The 23,197-nt window shown below is 41.3% G+C and overlaps 1 protein-coding gene across 1 annotated transcript in view; it reads right to left on the bottom strand.

Annotated features, from left to right (window-relative positions):
- Positions 1 to 2,338: 2,338 nt before the first annotated feature.
- homer1b (homer scaffold protein 1b) overlaps positions 2,339 to 23,197 on the bottom strand; it is a 55,684-nt gene continuing 34,825 nt past the window's right edge. The window contains exons 8-11 of the mRNA XM_064989820.1: positions 18,965 to 19,121; positions 18,716 to 18,826; positions 14,067 to 14,147; positions 2,339 to 2,854 (exon numbers count right to left, since the gene is read on the bottom strand). Of these exons, the coding sequence (XP_064845892.1) occupies positions 2,666 to 2,854; positions 14,067 to 14,147; positions 18,716 to 18,826; positions 18,965 to 19,121 (538 nt within the window). The 3' untranslated portion in view covers positions 2,339 to 2,665. The remainder of the gene's footprint in view (positions 2,855 to 14,066; positions 14,148 to 18,715; positions 18,827 to 18,964; positions 19,122 to 23,197) is intronic.

Raw genomic sequence — 23,197 nt, 5'->3', positions numbered from 1 at the left:
AGAGACACATGAATGGTACAGTTTTTCTTCTTTCCTTGCACATATGGCATTTATGCTTTGAGCCATATTATAATCTTTAATTTTAAAGTGCCGATGCATAAATGTCATACTATGCTTTTTTTATTGAAGAGGTACATAAATAAACTATACAACTATCTATCTTTCCAACTACCTATGTCTTTCTATGTATCTTTTAATAAGTAAAGCACTATATGAGGAATAGAGTGTCATTTGAGGTGCAGTCTTGGTGTCCGAGTCAGACCACTGAGTTGAATACCTGATTGTTAGATTAAAGTGTCTGTCATCCAGAGAATGTCTGGTTTTGCTCAGTGTGTATACAGGCCTCTTTGTGCATGTGTCTCTCTAGACACATACACACACTCCAACACACTCAAGCAGTGTAGAGTTCAGAACCCATTCAGTAACACACACATTGCCCCAAGCTTTGCAGGAAGATAAGGACATGGCTAACTCTGAACTGCTTGAAACGTTCTGAAACGTTTCTCCAAACTCCAGGTCCAATGTTTCCTCAAATTTTGGGGGGCACTGAGCAAATTGTAGGTCTTGTGAGCTGAAAATGGAACATTGTGAGAATTCTGTGCAACTTCCAGCGCGCATTTACAGTGAACACTGAGGCTGTACCCTTACAGTTTTAGAAAGTAGCCAATAGGCTATTATGGCTATTTGAACTTAATGGTAGGCCTACCAACACAACCAATGGAGCAAATCCCATAACATTTTCACATGGAAATAGCTTTTGTTTTCTATGCACTACAGTAGCCTATATGTGTTGTTCAATGCAGGCCTACACTTCATGAGGCTTTTTAAAACGTTTTTACATTGACATTAATCAATTATTTTTTACTTGGTCTGTAACACCATGGGCAAAAAGGGTGATTGCATTGTGTTGTATGATGGAAGAAACCATTTCTCAAAATAAAATGAATTACTATTACCATACAGAGAATTAGACAATATAGGCTACACCTCTGTCTATTGGCTTATTTGCATATTCAAGCCTGACTCAAAATACATTGCCCCTTTAATTAAGACAAAAGCTTCTTATCTGACTTGCCTTTCAACAAGTGCTTGAAATGTAGCCTACAAGGTTTGTTCTCATGTAGGAAGCAGTAACTCCCCATTGCTGACCTATACTTATCTGTAACTGGTCTAATAACTAACTAACTATCAAAGAATATCAACAAATGTGCACTTGCACGGCTCTGCACTCTGATCTGAAATCATCTGAAAAGCGCATTCACTTGGTGAATGAAAGATGCTTGTGGGCTACCCCAGACAATATAATTCTACTCCGTTGTGCACTGGCCTTGCCTACAACACAATCCCAGACTCAATCTTGCAGAGTTTGATTTGTTTTGTTGCATTGAAAATGGTGTGATATAATGTTGATTGAATCACAGGAAAGACGTTGATCTATATAGGGCGAACTCAGTGAATTTCAATCTCTTGCATCTCTGAGCACAGCATGGCATTTCTTCTACGCTGCAGTCCTGGAGGAAGTGCGTGCAGTTTAGAGGGAACATTCCCCAGGTCTCTGGGGTTGGGCTGGTGGAATAAGAAGTGAGAAATCAACCAGTTGGGCTGGTAGAATAAGAAGTGAGGAATAAACCATAAAGAAATTTCCAAGTCAAGAGTCAGTTACCCAACCTCTGAAACAGAGAGGTGCTGGGGCTACCTTAATTGGCATCATCTGCGCCCAGGGAGCAGTTGTTGTTGGGGCTTAACTGCCTTGCTCAAGGACAGAACAGCAGATATTTCCACCTTGCCGGCTCAGGGATTCTAACCAATAACCTTTTGGTTACTAGCCTAATGCTCTTAAGCGCTAGGCAACCTGGAGTTCTAAATAAAGCACGACCAATGCTTCTGGAAGATTCTCTTGTCATAGTATACTATACTATTTTCATATTGCGAAGGTTCAGTCATACTCATGTAGACTTGAACATCAATGTAAACAGTACTCCAATTTACAGCAGCCTTTGTAAATCCTAGGCCAAGGTGTGTGTTTGTGTGTTGGACATGACTCCTGCTTCTGCTCTGTGGGTTTCAGTGGTTGATTTAGGGCTCTCCTGTAGTTCTGTGATTTTCAATAGCTCAGCGTGTTGTAATATGGTGCTGGCAACATTAGATTTGTGGGTTTTATTTCTGCATGGGCCAGATACTGAAAACTGTATATGAATTAACTGTAAAGCCGTATTCCTGTGAGTCTACCAGAAAGGGTTGCTGTTCTGTCAGTCTGCAAAGGATGTTGTTGCTCAGACATATGTTCAGAGAGTCCGCATGGGGCACCTGTTCTGTGTGTTCAACAGCTGAGGGCAGCGTGGCAGCAGCTGCAGTAGGTTATTTTGGAAGGAGAGGGTGCAGTTACAATACACCTAGGAGCCAATAAGGGGTGCTGTTCTATGTCATCAGCACTGGGTTATGTTGTTGTATGGGTCTGGCAGCAGTGTATATTGTTGTTATATGGGTCTGGCAGAAGGTGAGAGTGCTGTTCTGTATGTCTAACATTAAGGGGCGCTGTGAGCCAGTGAGCTCTATAGGAGCCATGTCAATCATGTGGTGTATCTGTGTGTGTAGTTCTCTGACTCTGCCAGTAGGGGTCAGTCTGTCTATGTGTAATTCAGTGTGTTGGCCAGTGTGTGATTAACTAGCTGCCCTCTATGAGCTTGGCCAAGCTGTTCCTGAGCTCTGTCAGCTCAAATATCTTCCCATCCAGCATCTCCAGTAGGGTCCTTAGGCTCTTCCTGAAGTTCTCCTGCTCTTCCTGACTTTCTTCCAATCGCTGCTCAGCTCCCAGGAGCTGCTCCTCCAACACTCGCCCATGCAACTCTGTCTCCTGTGGAGGGAAGAGAGGGGGGAGAGAGCAAGTCTCAAGTCACAAGGCCCAAGTCTCAAGTCGAGTCCCAAGTAGAACGGGTCGAGATATATGTTGTTCAAAAACAAATATTTTTCTATTTATTGAGGCTACAAGACAGTCCTTTTCACATTTTGATTCAGTTCATATTCTTGATCACCAAAATTTTTGGGAGCTGCAGATGCATATTCATTTATGGCAGTCCTCTCTCCCTACAATTTCACTTTGCGCTGCACCCGATCCTATAGCATTTCAGCAAATCAGCAATTTGTTCAGTGGTTTTTAAACTTTTTGACCCGTGACCACCAAAAAAAGAGTGGTTCAAAGCTTGTGACCCAGCACGTGCACGTGTGCACAATCGCTGCGCAAATGTAGGCTATCATTACAGCCATAAACGGTGACAGATTTTCACAACGCAAGAATCAGAAATAAACTGTGTTTTTCACCTGCATTTGGAGCTGAAAGTCATTCATGTTAGCAGTCAATATCAATTAGGGATATCATGTCACATTGTCACTTCTCTGGAGTCCAGAGCAAGCAGGATCATATAACAGGAGAGGCATTTTGCATGTACAGTGCCTTGCGAAAGTATTCGGCCCCCTTGAAACTGCTAACGTTAGCTTACTAGCTAGCTAACGTCACCTAACTTAGCATACCTAGCTTGCTAGCTAAATGATAAAAATATTTAGGACTGCTGGCTAAGATCTTGGCGTTGTTTCTTGGTTCTTCATCTAGCCTGAGACCGATACACCGAGGCACAGTTGATGTTGGACCTCCGTGAGCAGCAACATGTACCCCAGCGCTGCGCCAGCGGGATGCCCGCCCTACAACTCCAAAAACGGGCACGGTAATGGACTCTACCCGCTACCTCAGGCCTTTCTTCAACATCACCAGCAACTAGCTGAGGCTCCACGAAACATCGCTAACACAAAGTAAGGCAATCCCATGGAATAATCTTGCTGGGTGGGTCTTTCTATGTATGTATGTCCATATAGACTAAAGAGAACACGTTTTTAAAGAAATTGAACAGAGGTTTTGTATACTTTTAAGCCGGTAGTTCTGAAAGCAGTGCTCAAGAGTCTAAAAGTGTCCTCGAAATTGTGTACAAGGTCATTGTTCTCGAGCCCCCTGTAGCATGTGCACAAAGAGAGTAACAAAAACACTGCTGTGCAGTGGAAAGAACTGAAAACTGCTGTTCACAAATGCTCTCCATCCAACCTCACTGAGCTCGAGCTGTTTTGCAAGGAGGAATGGGAAAAAATTTCATTCTCTCGATGTGCAAAACTGATAGAGACATACCCCAAGCGACTTACAGCAGTAATCGCAGCAAAAGGTGGCGCTACAAAGTATTAACTTAAGGGGGCTGAATAATTTTGCACACCCAAATTTTCAGTTTTTGATTTGTTAAAAACGTTTGAAATATCCAATAAATGTCGTTCCACTTCATGATTGTGTCCCACTTGTTGATTCTTCACAAAAAAATACAGTTTTATATCTTTATGTATGAAGCCTGAAGTGTGGCAAAAGGTCGCAAAGTTCAAGGGGGCCAAATACTTTCGCAATGCACTGTATTTAATCAAATTTCGTTTTGGGGTGGAAATTCCTTCTGGAACATGTGAACTTTCATGTGTCTTAATAACAAACTTGTATGCCATCTGTAAATACGAATATAATTGTTAATTTACGAGTCTAGTGGGTTTAGCCATGGAATTAGACTGGAACCTTCCGGCTAGCCATGATTGGCTGAGATAATGGGTGGGCTGGATATTCCCGAGAGATGACTTTGGATTGGTCTGTCATGTGGCACATGTCTGTCTATAATATGAGCTGAACAGTATGTGTAGGTAATCCTTTTTAATGCCACCTTTTTGAAAGATATCACGTAGTAGAACTGCAAAAGTTGCTCTTCACTTTCTGGAGGACCGAGTTTTGAAATCAGTGGAATTACAGTATGATAGTTAAGGAGATGGATATAATTCTGCCATTTGATTGCAAAGGGAGAGGGACAGAGGGAGTCGAAAAGAGAACACACAGAAGGCTGTTGTATAGGTCACACATGGCATCCGTGACAGAGAGGGAGAAGTGTCCAACCATGTATACGGGTAAGATAGTCGAGCTAGCTACATTTTCAGATAGATTTAAGAAAGTCATTTTCCTTTCAAGTTAAAGCGCACCGTTAGCTAGCTATCATTATCTAACAGCCTCGCTAACTAACGTTACGTGTATGATCTGTGTAGTAATATTATTCATATCTCAGAGCCACTTTATGAGTTGGGATTATGGTTCATTGTTTAGCTAGCTACTTACATGTCTAAACAAAATACTCAATTATGCAAGTAACTATTTCACTACATCTTCTGTATCCTGTGTATGTGACAAATAAACTTAGATTTAATTTGATATATTATGTGTTTACCAGAGACAGTAATGTGAAGAACATGACCTGCACCAAAGTCAAATTAGGATATAACGGGTGTGTTCATAAATTCAAACTGCAGTGCCAGAGTGCGCTCAGAGTGTGCTCTGGGCATTCGTAAATTCAGAGCATTGTCAGATTGTCCATTTATAAATTCAGAGCATTTCGCTCTCGGAGTGTTCAGAGTGACACTGGATGCTCTGGCCAATGATTAGGCAACTTCCAGATACAACTGAGAGAACACCTCACTCTGACCATTTTACTCGCACTAGCAGAGCTGGTTAGGTTGTTTTCATGTTATCCAGAGCTTTGGTGACTAACTGTGCTGCTGGCAACAATTTAATTACACTTTTTTTGCCAACTTTTACTGACACCGGCCATATTCAACAGGTGTTGAGCATTCGCAAATGTATCAGTTATTCTGCGGAGTATGTAGCCAGAGCAAATTTTCGAACACACCCAAAGCTAGGCCATTGAGACAGTGTCCAAGTTCTAAAATTCTCTAGTAGTGTCACGGCCATCAAAGGAAGTGGACCAAAGCGCAGTGTTGTGAGCGCACATATTCCTTTTATTTAGGATGATGCCGACAAAAACAATACAAAACAAACGTGAAGCTTAAGGGCTATGTGCCACAAACAAAGTTAACTACCCACCAAGACAGGTGGGAAAAGGGCTGCCTAAGTATGGTTCCCAATCAGAGACAACGATAGACAGCTGTCCCTGATTGAGAACCATACCTGGCCAAAACAAAGAAATACAAAACATAGAAAAATGAACATAGAATGCCCACCCAAATCACAACCTGACCAAACCAAAATAGAGACATAAAAAGATCTCTATGGTCAGGGCGTGACAAGAAGAATGCCCTGCTTTTATTTTGTAATGGTTCGCCATTAACTTGTTGTGAGTTTATCTTCCTGTAATAATGAAGACAAATGAGCTAAAGTGAAGACATTGTTAGCTATATATGGTCATTATTTGAACTGATAGCAAGCTCTAGCTAACTAGCTAGAAATGAACTAAAACATTGTTTAGAAAGTTACATTTAGATGCCTAGTTTGCTAGATTGACATATACTACATTCATTTTTAAACGGTTGGGTTTATTGGTGTTAAAATACACTAGTTATGCTATTTTGTACTCTAGGCTGCTGATGTCATGATGCCTGTATTTTTTGTGATTCTACTTTTTCATAACGACAACGACAAATTTGAAGGCGGATGACAATGTTCATGATGTCACTGCGACAACTAAACTCAGAAAAAAAAGAAACGTCCTCTCACTGTCAACTGCGTTTATTTTCAGCAAACTTAACATGTGTAAATATTTGTATGAACATAACAGGATTCAACAACAGACATAAACTGAACAAGTTCCAGACATGTGACTGAGTAATGCATCCCTGAACAAAGGGGGGGATCAAAATTAAAAGTAACAGTCAGTATCTGGTGTGGCCACCAGCTGCATTAAGTACTGCAGTGCATCTCCTCCTCATGGACTGCACCAGATTTGCCAGTTCTTGCTGTGAGATGTTACCCCACTCTTCCACCAAGGCACCTGCAAGTTCCCGGACATTTCTGGGGGAATGGCCCTATCCCTCACCCTCCGATCCAACAGGTCCCAGATGTGGTCAATGGGATTGAGATCCTGGTTCTTCGCTGGTCATGGCAGAACACTGACATTTTTGTCGTGCAGGAAATCACGCACGAACGAGCAGTATGGCTGATGGCATTATCATGCTGGAGGGTCATGTCAGGATGAGCCTGCAGGAAGGGTACCACATGAGGGAGGAGGATGTCTTCCCAGTAACACACAGTGATGAGATTGCAGGCAATGACAACAAGCTCAGTCCAATGATGCTGTGACACACCGCCCCAGACCATGACGGACCCTCCAAATTGATCCCTCTCCAGTGTACAGGCCTCGGTGTCACGCTCATTCCTTCGATGATAAACGCAAATCCGACCATCATCCCTGGTGAGACAAAACCGCAACTCGTCAGTGAAGAGCACTTTTTGCCAGTCCTGTCTGGTCCAGCAACGGAGGGTTTGTGCCCATAAACGACGTTGTTGCCAGTGACGTCTGGCGAGGACCTGCCTTACAACAGGCCTACAAGCCCTCAGTCCAGCCTCTCTCAGCCTATTGCGGACAGTCTGAGCACTGATGGAGGGATTGTACGTTCCTGATGTAACTCGGGAAGTTGCCGTTGCCATCCTGTACCTGTCCCGCAGGTGTGATGTTCGGATGTAACGATCCTGTGCAGGTGTTGCTACACGTGGTCTGCCACTGCAAGGACGATCAGCTGTCCATCCTGTCTCCCTGTAGCGCTGTCTTAGGCATCTCACAGTACGGACATTGCAATGTATTGGCCCTGCAGTCCACATGCCTACTTGCAGCATGCCTAAGGCATGATCATGCAGATGAGCAGGGAACCTGGGCATCTTTCTTTTGGTGTTTTTCAGTAGAAAGGCCTCTCTTCATAACTGTGACCTAAATTGCCTACCATCTGTAAGCTGTTAGTGTCTTAACGACCTTTCCAAAAGTGCATGTTCATTAATTGTTTATGTTTCATTGAACAAGCATGAGAAACAGTGTATAAGCCCTTTAGATGATCTGTGAAGTGATTTGGATTTTTACAAATTATCTTTTAAAGACAGGTTCTTGAAAAAGGGCCATTTCTTTTTTTTGCTGAATTTATAAACCAGCCTATAGTCTTTAAATCTTTGGTTGTTTAGTACATAGCCTCACATTACATGGACTCACAGAAGTTTGCTTTATTCACTGCTTTAGCACATTCTGCCAACCCAGATGTCTTAGCCGTGTCTGAATCCTGGCTTAGGAAAACCATCAAAACCCCTGAAATTTCCATCCCTAACTATAACATTTTCCGCCAAGATAGAACTGCCAAAGGGGGCGGCATTGCAATCTACTGCAGCGATAGCCTGCAGAGTTCTGTCTTCCTATCCAGGTCTATACCAAAACAATTTGAGCTCCTACTTCTAAAAATGCACCTTTCCAGAAACAAGTCTCTCATCGTTTCTGCTTGCTATAGACCACTCTCTGCCCCCAGCTGTGCCCTGGACACCCTATGTGAATTGATTGCCCCCCATCTGTCTTCTGAGTTCATGCTGCTAGGTGACCTAAACTGGGACATGCTTAACACCCCGGCCATCCTACAATCTAAACTTGATGCCCTCAATCTCACATAAATTATCAATGGACCTACCAGGTACAGCCCCAAATCCGTAAACACGGGCACCCTCATAGATATCATCCTAACTAACTTGCCCTCCAAATAAACCTCTGCTGTTTTCCACCAAGATCTCAGTGATCACTGCCTTATTGCCTGCATTCGTAATGGGTCTGCGGTCAAACGTCCACCACTCATCACTGTCAAACGCTCCCTAAAACACTTCAGCGAACAGGCCTTTCTAATCGACCTGGCCGGAGTATCCTGGAATGACATTGACCTCATCCCGTCAGAAGAGGATGCCTGGTTATTCTTTAAAAATGCCTTCCTCACCATCTTAAATAAGCATGCTCCGTTCAAAAAATTTAGAACTAGGAACAGGTATAGCACTTGGTTCACTCCAAACCTGTCTGCCCTTGACCAGCACAAAAGCACCCTGTGGCGTTCTGCATTAGCATCGAATAGCCCCCGTGATATGCAACTTTTCAGGGAAGTTAGGAACCAATATACACAGGCAGTTAGGAAAGCTAAGGCTTTCTATTTCAAAAAGAGATTTGCATCCTGTTGTACAAACTCAAAAAAGTTCTGGGACACTGTAAAGTCCATGGAGAACAAGAGCACCTCCTACCAGCTGCCCACTGCACTGAGGCTAGGAAATACTGTCACTACCGATAAATCCACAATAATTGAGAATTTCAATAAGCATTTCTTTACGGCTGGCCATGCTTTCCACCTGGCTACCCCTACCTCGGTCAACAGCCCTGCGCTCCCCACAGCAACTTGCCCAAACCTCCCCCACTTCTCCTTCACCGAAATCCAGATAGCTGATGTTCTGAAAGAGCTGCAAAATCTGGACCCTTACAAATCAGCCGGGCTAGACAATCTGGACCCTCTCTTTCTAAAATGATCTGCCGAAATTGTTGCAACCCCTATTACTAGCCTGTTCAACCTCTCTTTTGTATTGTCTGAGATTCCCATAGATTGGAAAGCTGTCGCGGTCATACCCCTCTTCAAAGGGGAAGACAATCTAGACCCAAACTGCTTCAGACCTATATCTATTCTACCCTGCCTTTCTAAGGTCTTTGAAAGGTAAGTTAACAAACAGATTACCGACCATTTCGAATCTCACCATACATTCTCCACAATGCAATCTGGTTTCAAAGCTGGTCATGGGAGCACCTCAGCCACGCTCAAGATCCTAAACAATATCATAACCGCCATCGATAAGAGACATTACTGTGCAGCCGTATTCATCGACCTGGCTAAGGCTTTTGACTCTGTCAATCGCAACATTCTTATTGGCAGACTCAACAGCCTTGGTTTCTCAAATGATTGCCTCGCTTGGTTCACCAACTACTTCTCCGATAAAGTTCAGTATGTCAAATCGGAGGGCCTGTTGTCCGGACCTCTGGCAGTCTCTATGGGGTGCCACAGGGTTTAATTCTTGGGCAGACTCACTTCTCTGTTTATATCCATGATGTCGCTCTCGCTGCTGGTCACTATTTGATCCGCCTCCACGCAGACGACACCATTCTGTATAGCTCTGACCCTTCTTTGCACACTGTGTTAACTAACCTCCAGATGAGCTTCAATACCATACAACTCTCCTTCCGTGGCCTCCAACTGCTCTTAAATGCAAGTAAAACTAAATGCAGGCTCTTCAACCATTCACTGCCCGCACCTGCCCGGCCGTCCAGCATCACTACTCTGACTGGTTCTGACTTAGAATATGTGGACAACTACAAATACCTAGGTGTCTGGGTAGACTGTAAACTCTCCTTCCAGACTCACATTAAACATCTCCAATCCAAATTTACATCTAGAATTGGCTTCCTATTTTGCAACAAAGCATCCTTCACTCATGCCGCCAAACATACCCTTGTAAAACTGACCATCCCACCGGTCCTCGACTTCGGCAATGTCATTTACAAAATAGCCTTCAACACTCTACTCAACAAATTGGATGCAGTCTATCACAGTGTCATCCGGTTTGTCACCAAAGCCCCATATACTACCCACCACTGCAACCTGTATTCTCTCGTTGGCTGGCCCTCACTTCATACTCGTCGCCAAACCCACTGGCTCCAGGTCATCTACAAGTCTCTGCTAGGTAAAGCACCACCTTATCTCAGCTCACTGGTCACCATAGCAGCACCCACCCATAGCACGCGATCCAGCAGGTATATCTCATTGGTCACCCCCAAAGCCAATTATTCCTTTGGCCGCCTCTCCTTCCAGTTCTCTGTGGCCAATAACTGGAACAAACTGCAAAAATCTCTGAAGCTGGAGACTCTTACCTCCCTCACTAGATTTCAGCACCAGCTGTCACAGCAGCTCACAGATCACTGCACCTGTACATAGCTCATCTGTAAATAGCCCATCCAATCTACCTCATCCCCATACTGTATTTATTTATTTATCTTGCTCCTTTGCACCCCAGTATCTCTACTTGCACATTCATCTTCTGCACACCCTACCATTCCAGTGTGTAATTGCTATATTGTAATTACTTCGCCACCATGGCCTATTTATTGCCTTACCTCTCTTATCCTACCTCATTTGCACATGCTGTTTATAGATTTTTCTACTGTATTATTGATTGTATGCTTGTTTATTCCATGTGTAACTCTCTGTTGTTGTATGTGTCGAACTGCTTTGCTTTATCTTGGCCAGGTCGCAGTTGCAAATGAGAACTTGTTCTCAACTAGCCTACCTGGTTAAATAAAGGTGAAATAAAAAAATATATATAAAAAAGATTTGAATCCTTAAAGAGATGGGTGGGGCTAAGGCTTAAGAGGGTGTGAATGATGCTGAATGGGTGTAGACAAAGAAGAGCTCCAGTCGGTTTACCAAAACATTTAAGGCCATTTTCTCAAAAGTGAGGTTACAAGTTAATCAACTTTCAAAGCAGACTTTACTTTCCCATTGTTCCTCAATTGTAGTGTATGTATGATATATCATTTTCTAGCTCTGAGTTTCTACCTTTATCCAATGTAAAAAAAAACACAAATTCTAATTTTGCTACATAAGACCAAATCGAGCCAGTCGGTCACATAAGGCCTACCTTTACGCAGCGGAGGTTGCAGGATCAGATGGAAAGCATGATCTGTCTCTAGCCTTTTTCTTCCTCACATATATATAATTAATTTGCCAGAATATGTTACATCGTCATCCCATAAGTATTGAAGGTACTGCATTGGTACAGCTAACTTTAGACATATAGCCAGTACCACTGAGGAATAACATTATAACCGACCCAAACACCTAGGCCTATCTGAAATATAAAAATGATCAACGAAATCACCAGGTAGCCTATTGTTGTGGCAAAGATGTGTTCATACAGATTGCTAAACGGTACTTTATATGGATAATATTAATATTAAAAAAGAGCTTGTCACATCTACTCCGGCGCGCGACACACTGGAATACTAACCACTGGTCCTGGGATTCATCATCATGCACACCTGGCATCCTTCATTATGCATACCTGCAGATCATCATGATTCACACCTAGACACCATTACCGTCCTCATTAACTCCCTTTATATGTCCCTCCATTATGTTCATACCCCAGTTGGTATTGTTTACTGTTATCTCGCCACTGTCACGCTGTCTTGTTTCATGTTTTGTTATTAATTGTTTCACCTGCACCTGCTTCTCGACTCACAGGGGAGAATGAATAGATAAACAATCAGATCAGTAGCAATTTACATCCAATCAAAATTTGAATGAACTTACATTTGAATGAACTGCAGTTTACCACAGTGCACTTTGTTTTTATCATGGGTGAAAGGTTTTGCGCTAATCACTGCTTCCTTTATCATAAAGTAGGATAGTCCTGTTTGATGTTGCATAGGTGAAAACTTTGCATCCTGCTAATTTATAAATCCTTTTTGCAAAAACTCCTGCATTACTTAACATTGCTACTACTAACGTACGAGATACCATACCCAGTCACAGGGATGGCTAATTCTTGAAATTCCATCTGTTACTTTAGATAAAAGAGTCATTCCACAAAAATAGTGCCTTTTGCGTCCCTTTGATATTTTAAGTAGACATGCACCAATATTGATTTTCAAAAGCCTGTTATATTAAATTAAGTGCCTTTTAATATAGACCACATGAGTCAATAAATCAAGATTTTTTATATGAATAAAGACTTCCTAAAGTGCCAAGACTTTTGATATGTCCCTCTGTGCAATTCTCGTTTGTGACTTATAAGAAGATTTTAACCCACTTAACCACAATATTTCTCCATGTTAAAGCACTAATTGTTTTGTTTCTTTGACAGTCATTTCTGAAGATTATTATTTATTTCATGTGGTTAGTGATTCATTTACATCTGTCCTTAATTTTAAGGTCAACCCTGTTACGTGAACTGAACTCTCATTTTAATATGAAACTATTCATTTTTAAAATTGAAGCTAAAAGTCAAATCATAGTGTAAAAGCAGGTGGTCTGGTTCTTCTCTTTTTCTGATGTTTTGTGAGTGGGTTGAGCATAACACGTCAACCCTGTTACCCATAGATAGACAGGCTAAAAATGTTTGAACAAATACATTGTTTTTGTGAACCCTGTATTCAATTGCTGAAATTTTCAACCCTGTTACGGTCAACTCTGTTACTTTACAGTTGGATGCATTGGTGCCCTTAGGGCAATTCAGATTTTTGGTTGAAGACCTCTTTACATAGGAATGTGATTGTTTTTCATGATTGTGTTTTGTATTTTATATGCTCCTATACTGCCTTGATTGTGTAATTGTTGTTTAATTGTTGAGATGCAGGGATCCCTTGTAAAAGAGACCTTGGTCTCAATGGGACGACTGTTACAATATAGGTTAAGGGCTCGATTCAATCCGTAGCGCTGATATCCGCATCATACGGTTGAAATTTAAAGGTCATTTTTCGATTGAGCCGACATATGCAGCGCTTACCGTGAATGCAGTCTCTGCAAACGCAGTAAACATGCCTTTGTATGGCAATCATGCAACAACGCAGCTCTTACACGCTACGGATTGAATTGATCCCTAATTAAAAATAAAACATACTGTGCAAATCAGAAGATAGGTAGAGAGAGTTGTAAATGAGAGAAAATTGTTATTATATATGGGGTAGTTTAGTGTATGCACATAGATAGACAGCACACTACCACATCCACACCTCATCCCTATGTGGCAGTAGCATAGATTTACGTTATTTTAAGGCTAGTGTAAGGATATATGAAGTATATTCACATTGGAGTTATTAACTTTAAAAAAAAGTAAGGTGTGTTTTCAAAGCTTGTTAAATTAGCTACAGCTAGCTCTGGTCCAGGGTGTTATGGGCTGCTTACTGATGTGAAACATAAACAAATGCACATTGGTGCTGTTGTGTTCCTAACAGTTCGATTGAAAAGTTGCTATTTTTCCAAATAATTATCATCCATCATCCTCAATTTGTGTTGTGAAATCCGTTGTGAATGTATTGTAATGTTTTAAAAATTGTATACCTGCCTTCATTTTGCTGGACCCCATGAAGAGTAGCTGCTGCCTTGGCATAATAAATAAATAAAAATACAAAAGTCTAAAGCAACTGGTACAATGTACTCACCTGTAGTTTCTGTGTCAAGGAGTGTCTCTGCTCTAGCAGCTCGTTAGCGTTCTCCACTTCCTCTTTCAACCGCTCCATTTCCTGTGGGTGAGACAGGGAGTTTCAGAGAATCAAGATACACATTGTTACAGATTGTTATTTGCTATACAGTGCATTCGGAATGTATTCAGACCCCTTCCCTGTCAAGGTGTGTCTAAAGGCGAAGTCAGGTTCAGGAGAGCAGAGTATTATAAATAAAGCACACTTTATTAAACTTCCAAAACGGGAGCACAACAAAACAAACGCGCTCAAAAACACAGAACAATAACGTAAAGCGCTAAAGACCATCGTATGACATGAAAACAATTACACACAACACATGATGGGAAATATAGGGTTAACTACAATTAGATTGATTGGGGAAATGAAAACCAGGTGTGTATGAAAACCAGACAAGACAAATGGATATATACAAAATGGAGCGGCGATGGCTAGAAAGCCGGTGACGTAGATCGCCGAACGAACAAGGAGAGGAGCCGACTTCAGTGGAAGTGGCATTCCCTTTTTCTATATTATGTTACGTTACAACCTTAAATAAAATGTATTAAATAAAAAAAATCCTCATCAATCTACACACAATACCGCATATTGACAAAGCGAAAACAGGTTTTTAAAAATGTTTGCAAATGTATTATAAATAGAAATACCTTATTTACATACAGTGGGGCAAAAAAGTATTTAGTCAGCCACCAATTGTGCAAGTTCTCCCACTTAAAAAGATGAGAGAGGCGTGTAATTTTCATCATAGGTACACTTCAACTATGACAGACAAAATGAGAAAAAAAATCCAGAAAATCACATTGTAGGATTTTTAATGAATTTATTCGCAAATTCAGACCCTTTGCTATGAAACTCAAAATGTCCATTGAACATCCTGAGATGTCTCTACAACTTGATTGGAGTCCACCTGTGGTAAATTCAATTGATTGGGCATGATTTGGAAAGACACACACCTGTCTACAGTGGGATCCAAAATTACTGGCACTGCACAAACAATACTTAAAAGAAATATAAACAACACAATTATAGAGATAAACTAAAAATACCAACATGTGAGAAATACTGTACTCTATTAATGTTTCAATGGAACACACCAAAATCATTTATTGATTCAATTAAAAATCAATGTCTGGAGTGGGGATAAAATGGCGCCTGAGAAAGAACACTGTGTTTCAGCTCCCGTGGCATTTGTTAATTTCTCTTTTTATATTCATTTTCTAGCTTGAACAAGTGGTATGATTTGCTAAATAAGTTATCCTACAATGAGTCTTGACGGCTATTTCTCAAAGATTTCCGACAACGTGACCAGCAGAACTACTAAGAACCCGACCAAAACCACCACCCCTGTAGATGTGCGGGAGGAGCTCGCTAACTTTAGCGAAGCGAACACCATTGCGGATCCAGGCACAATGGACCTGGTGATTCAAAGTATGACGGATAACATTACTAAAGTGATCGATGTTAAGATAGGAACGGTCTTGGAAGCAATAGCAGGCCATTCAGCTGAACTACAGAGGGTTGTCAAATGTGTGAATGAGGTGGAAGGAAGAATTGCTATTGTGGAAACTTCAACTACATCAATGGACACTAAGATAAAGGCACTTGAGAAACAGGTGCGCAAAATAGCGGAGCACATTGACCACTTGGATAATCGAGAACGCAGATGCAATATCCGTGTTGTGGGACTCCCGGAAAGTTCTAAAGGGACACGTTCAGTAAATATTTTATGGCTACCTACAAATGGACACTAAGGCTGGTCTTGTGAAGCTGGACAGAGCCCATTGCTCTCAAGCACCGATACCCAGTCCCAACCAGCGCTCACGGCCAGTGGTTATAAAGTTCCACAAATTCACCGACAAGTAACGCGTCATGGATGCGGCCAGACGTATCGGTTCTGATGGTGGTCAAGGTCCAAGGGCCTCATTCTTCAATGATTATTCCACAGCAGTTATACGAAGACGCAAGGCATTTGATGAGGTGGAGGATCGAATCAAGAAAATGAAGATGGACTACGCACTGCTGTACCCGGCCACATTGAAGAAAATGTGATGTGAGTTCTCAAGTTCTCCTGTTCAGTAATAGGGGAAGAGGCATTGCCGTGCCCTCTTCACGACTGCGTTGGTGTGTGTGGACCATGATAGATCATTAGTGATGTGGACACCAAGGAACATGAAGCTCTTGACCCGCTCCACTACAGCCATGTCAATGTGAATGGGGGCGTGCTTGGCCCTCTGTTTCCTGTAGCCCATGATCAGTTCCTTGGTCTTGCTGACATTGGGGGAGAAGTTGTTGTCCCGGCATCACACTGTCAGGCCTACCAGCATCGTGTACTCAGCAAACTTAATGATAGTGTTGGAGTCGTGCACGGCCACGCAGTCGTGGATGACCAGGAAGTACAGGAGGAGACTAAGAATGCACCCCTGAGGGGCCCCCGTATTGAAAGGATATGTTGCCTACCCCTCACCACTTGGGGGTGGCCCGTTAGGAAGTCCAAGATCCAGTTGCAGAGGGAGGTTGTCAGTCCCAGGGTCCTTACCTTAGTGATGAGCTTGGAGGGCACTATGGTGTTGAATGCTGTGCTGTAGTCAATGAACAGCATTCTGACATAGGTGTTCCTTTTGGCCAGGTGGGAGAGGGCAGTGTGAAGTAAAATAAGAGATTTCGTAATCTGTGGATCTGTTTGGACGGTATGCAAATTGGAATGGGTACTGGGTTTCTGGAATGATTGTGTTGATGTGAGCCATGACCAGACTTTCAAAGCTTTTTATCACTACAGATGTGAGTGCTTAAGGGCTATAATCATTTAGACAGGTTACAGTACCTTGGTGTTCTTGGGCACAGGGACTAGGGTGGTCTACTTGAAACATGTAGGTATTAGAGACTGGGTCAAGGAGAGGTTGAAAATGTCAGTGAAGACACTTGCCAGCTGGTCAGCATATAATCTGAGCACATCTCCTGATAGTACGTGAATGTTGACCTGTTTAAAGGTCTTACATCGGCTATGGAGAGCATGATCCCAAGGTCATCCAGGACAGCTGGTGCTCTCATGCATTGTTCAGTGTTGGTTGCCTCGAAGCGAGCAAGGAATGCATTTAGCTCTTCTGGTAGGCTCGCGTCACTGGGCAGCTTGCAGCTGGGTTTCCTTTTGTAATCTGTGATAGTTTGCAAGACATGCCGTTGCCTGTTTTCATTGCTCCGAGGTCATAGTCCGAATTAGTGTTATCCGCCTTGAAAGAGGAAGCTCAAGCTCTTAGCTCAGTGCAGATGTTACTTGTAATTCATGGCTTCTGGTTGAGATACAGTGGCTTCAATAAGTCATCTTTTTATAAATATATATATTTAACCCTTATTTTACCAGGTAAGTTGACTGAGAACACATTCTCATTTACAGCAATGGGAATTAGTTACAGGAGAGATGAGGGGGGATAAAAATAAAAAGCATTATGTTTGGGGCAAATCCAACACATCACTGATTACCACTCTTCATATTTTCAAGCATGGTGGTGGCTGCATCATGTTATGGGTATGCTTGTCATTGGCAAGGACTAGGGAGGTTTTTAGGATAAAAAGAAACGGAATACAGATATAAGCACAGGCAAAATCCTAGAGAAAAACCTGGTTCAGTCTGCTTTCCAACAGACACTAGGAGACAAATTCAACTTTCAGCAGGACAATAATCTAAAACACAAGGCCAAATCTACACCGGAGTTGCTTACCAAGACAACATTTAATGTTCCTGAGATTGCCTAGTTCCAGTTTTGGCTTAAATCGGCTTGAAAATATATTTCAAGTCTTGCTGTCTCGCAATTATCAACAATCAATGTGACAGAGCTTAAAGGATTTTAAAAAGACAAATGGGCAAATATTGTACAATCGAGGTGTGCAAAGCTCTTAAAGACCAAAAGACTCACAGCTGTTATTGCTGCCAAAGGTGCTTCTAAAACATATTGACTCAAGGGGTGTAAACACACACGTAAATGAGACATTTCTGTATTTCATGTTGAATACATTTGCAAACATTTCTAAAACACGTTTTTGTTTTGTCATTATGGGTTATTGTGTGTAGATGGGTGAGAAAAACAATGAATTCAATCCATTTTGAATGTAACACAACAAAATGTAGAATAAGTCCGTGACCAAGTTACCTGCTGCTAGGTGGACAAAATGCTATCGATACATTTACACAAATGCTTGTCTAGCTTTGGCTGTAAAGCATATTTTGAAAATCTGAGATGACAGGGTGATTAACAAAAGGCTAAGCTGTGTCTCAATATATTTCAATTGTGATTTTCATGAATAGGAATATTTTCTAGTAATCTTTATGTCCGTTGCGTTATGCTAATAAGTGTCAGATGATGACAACGGTCCCGTCCACGGGATGGGGTGTCACTAGAGGTTAATTGAGGACCTCTAACCTCTTTGTTAGGGAATGTGTTTGCTTCTTAAATTGTATTGTATGTTCTCATTATGTTTAATGGTTGAATGTTGTAAATGTTATAAATTGTGTTCATGCAGAGCTCCCTTGGAAAAGAAGCCTTGGTCCCAATGGGACTCCATGCTAAAATAAAGATCAAATAAAATAGGTGTCTCCAAATATGTCACACACGTACCTCTTCTTTATCCTTCAGAGTGCTTTCCAGTTCCTCAATGGTCTGGTTTAGCTCCGTCTTCTGGGATTTGATCACAGGGGTCTGGGTGTTCTGGCACTCTAGCTCAGTCACCTTGACACACATGCACACACACATACACAGACAAAATAAATCAGAAATAAGATACACACGTAAACTGAACAAATACCATTGATGCGCCACACACCATTCCCATCTCCCATCTCTCTCCCATGTCTTCTGCCTCCTCACCCGTTTGTGGAGTCTCTCGGCCTCCTCCTGGTAGGCAGCCAGTTGTTGTTTCCACTGTTTTACGTTAGCTGTGGACTCCAGCAGAGTGGCTGTTAGCTTAGCATTGTTCCCCTTTAGAGCTGATAGCTCTGCCTCCCAGTGCTTATTGATGGAGGGGCTGGGAAAGAGGACACATTAACATGATTACTTTATAAGAACAGAACAAAAGGTAACATACTACAGTGGGGCAAAAAAGTATTTAGTCAGCCACCAATTGTGCAAGTTCTCCTACTTAAAAAGATGGGAGAGGCCTGTAATTTTCATCATAGGTACACTTCAACTATGACAGACAAAATGGAAGAAAAAAAATCCAGAAAATCACATTGTAGGATTTTCAATGAATTGAAGTTTGCTAGAGATCTGGCATCTACTACCATGTCCCGTTCCATCTGAAGAAACACATTGTGTCCTGTTTTTCAGGTAGTTTTCAAACCAAATGCAGGCTGCCTGACTGAGGCCAATGTCAGACAAGTCTACAAATTAATAATAAATTGTCAACAGTGTCGAAAGCCTTCAACAGGTATATGAAAAGGTCAGCACAATGCTGCCTTTTGTCCACGCAATTTACAGTCTCATTTATCACCAAAGAAGCAGCAGATTTAATGCTATGATATGGCCTGAAACCCGACTGGTGGACAGTTAGAATACATTTTGAAGCTAGACAATATCTAAGCTGAGTGTTGTTTAAATATTATTTTTAATTGCTAGGCAAGATAGTTAATTTCAGAGGGGCAACCACCTTTGTGGAGAGGCAGTACATGGGCAGCCTTCCAGGCCTTAGTGATAGCACCCAAAATAATTGTCAGATTAAAAATATGTGTCAATGATTCCACAATTAGGGGAGCAGAAAGCTGCAGTAAGAAAGATGCTAGACTCTGACACAACTTGATAAAGCAGAGGGAGATAAATTCCCACACTTCAGTGCATGAACTGTTTTCCAGAAATTGACAGATCACCAGCAGAGTCTAAAAACATATATATAACCGTAACATGCAACAATTTTAAGGTTTTACTGAGTTACAGTTCATATAAGGAAATCAGTAAATTTAAATCAATCCATTAGGCCCTAATCTGTGGATTTCACATGACTGGGAATACAGATTTGCATATGTTTAAAAAAAAGTAGGTGCGTGGATCAGAAAGCAAGTCAGTATCTGGTGTGACCACCATTTGCCTCATGCAGAATGTTGTCCCACTGCTCTTCAATGGTTGTGCGAAGTTGCTGAATACTGATAGGAACTGGAACAAGCTGTCATACACGTCTATCCAGTGCATCCTAAACATGCTCAATGGGTGGCATGTCTGGTGAATATGCAGGCCATGGAAGAACTGGGACAATTTCAGTTTCTAGGAATGTGGCTGTGCTTTATCATGCTGAAACATGAGGTGATGTCAGCAGATGGATGGTACTATAATGCTCACTAACAGGGATGTAAACAAATTTGTGCACAAAATTTGAGAGAAATAAGCTTTATGTGCGTATGGAACATTTATGGGATCTTTTATTTCAGCTCATGAAACATGGAACTAACACTTTACATGTTGTGTCTATATTATTGTTCAGTGTATTTCTTAATTGCCTGAAAAGCTGCCAATCAGCTACAATCCGTTCTTCTATTTATGGCCAAGGCCTGATTTATCGTCATAACAAGATCTGAATGTTCTATAGCGAATCAAGGATTCGTTAAAATTTTAACTGCAAGGCGTTTAACACTAGATCCACTGGGCCTCAAGGGACCCTTCTTTTTTCTGACCACAACATTCTAACAGTGTAATTCATTAATTTCATATATGCTAGGGCAACAAACAAAAAAAATCACTTGATTGTGTTTATGAAGGTGTTAGGTAACATGTATATAGCCTCGTTATTGTTATGTCATTTTCAATGTTTTTAAATAGGATATCCAATAGGCCTCCCTCTGTAGTAGTAGGATCTCGATGTTACCTCCTCTCCTTGGTGGAGCAACATGCTCAACGCCTGTGTATTTGAGGGAGGAGATGGGATGGTTAGCTTCAACAAAGTGAGCTGCTACTGGATAGTCAGTGTTCTTACACATGATTGAGCTGCGGTGTTCAGCTATGCATTGTTTAAATTGTATTTTTGTTTGTCCTATGAAGGCTTTCCCACATGAACAGGCGATGAGATAGATTACTCCCTTTGTCTTGCATGAGATGATACCCCTGACAGGGATTTTTTAACCTGTATGTGTGTGTCTGAAACAGGATGTTTTTGTAGTGCTATTATTGCACTGTGAGCATGAGCCACATTTATAGTTCCCATTTGGAATAGGTGTCAAGAGAGTCTGAGTGGGCTCAGGGTGCAGGTCAAATCTCACTAAGCTATCCCCAATATTGCGACCACACTTATAGACCACCAGTGGGGGTTATTTGAAGAGATGTGACATTTTTTGTCTGAATGCAGAATATGCCAGTGATTTTTCAGGATTGTTTTCATTTTCTCTGAACACTTGGTGTACTTAGTGTGAAAGACTGTTGCATTGTTTTTCTTCTTTGGTTTAGTTTTCAGCAACTCCTGTCTTGGTTTTTGAGATATTTTCATCATTGCAACATCAAGAGTTTTTTGTACTTGCTAGTGTACAAGTCGCCACATCAAAAGTGGCCAGCAGGGTGCCCTCTGGTATCCTTCCTAAGCCCTCTATCAATGAGATCATCTGATTAGTGTCTTTTATATTATATTCTCAACCATCGGTTTAATGCGGTGGTCCACAAATGTAGAAATGTTGAACGCCACAGAGTAAATTGCTGCTGCAATGGATCTACCTGGGGTAGGAGACACTTGTGTTTTTCAGCGACTGTATGAGGTTGGTATCTTAGGAAATTTCATACATTGAAATTCACATTCTTTGTTGATGATTTGTCCTGATTCCAAACAGCTTTCCACTGTGGATGTGATATTATGCTGGTATTGTAGGCTAGGGTTCTAATTCAGTTTGTGATAGAAGTCACCTTTAGATAGTTGTCGGCGACATTCATTCATAGTCACATTTGTTTTGTATACAAATTCCTCCTCCTTTGTCACATTTTTTGGGGATATTTGAATTATATTTTCTATGAACAAGTCTTATAAATTAATATATTATTTATACAGTACACCCAATATGTTCCCCCTGTTGATGATGCTTATTGTGCACTATGGTTGAACCAAAAGATTACATGCAACAAAAATGTAATGAAATTGTTAACGATTAAATATATATGTGAAATGTAATTAAACAATATTGTATATTGATGCTAATCTTATGCTAATGCCACTCAATTAATTCTAATCAACCTAATAATTATGACACACCTCTCACTATTGTCATTGGTTGCACTAATTGCACTGTTTTGTCTACATAACCTGGTTCAAGCATTCATGACATTACCCTGAAGAAGGCACAGTGACGCTGAACCTTTGGTGGTTCACCCAATAAATTACTGGGAGTTTATACAGAGTGTGCAACCCGCTTTGTTTTATAGCTTACAGTTTGTTCACCATTAGTCAGCACCTCTACACTAAATCATTTTCTCTGGATGTGCGCCAGCTCATGCTCTTTATTGGTTTATAAACTGACCATGGAATACTACGTTAACGCTATATGTATGGGCCATTTTGTTACTTGGTAGCTACTAGCAGCAGACCCTATGTTGTGGATAATCTACAGCTATTTTGGAATGTCCATACTGTAACGTCAACATTAGTTAGGCTTCACTAACTAGCGTTACTGTTTTAGGTGGAGCTATTCTTCGCGACTTTTCAAATTAATACTATATAATATTTCACATATCATCTTGATAGATATGCCTTTTGTTTTGAGAAATGGCAGAGAGAAGGCATGAGACACTTTGTTTTGTTAAGCGTCGCTTAGGTGAGACTGCTCACTTTAAAGCAGTCTTAGAGGACTGTTTGACCTATGATGCTCTGATAGATTTGGGTTTGACTCCCTCATATCTCAAAATCCAGTAGTCCACCTTTCTTTATCTATTTCAAGCAATTCCTTTGGCTCCACAACTTTTTATTTTTCCCAAAGATCAGAAAGATAAAAACAACCTAACTGCAGTTGAAGTCAGATGTTTACATACACTTAGATTGGAGTCATTAAAACTTGTTTTTCAACCAATCCACAAATGTCTTGTTAACAAACTATAGTTTTCGCAAGATGGTTAGGACATCCACTTTGTGCATGACACAAG

This window comes from Oncorhynchus masou, chromosome 1 (assembly GCF_036934945.1).
Source record: "Oncorhynchus masou masou isolate Uvic2021 chromosome 1, UVic_Omas_1.1, whole genome shotgun sequence".
Taxonomy (NCBI): domain Eukaryota; kingdom Metazoa; phylum Chordata; class Actinopteri; order Salmoniformes; family Salmonidae; genus Oncorhynchus; species Oncorhynchus masou.
The sequence above is the reverse complement of the archived record's forward strand: the minus strand, read 5'-3'. Positions and strand labels throughout refer to the sequence as shown.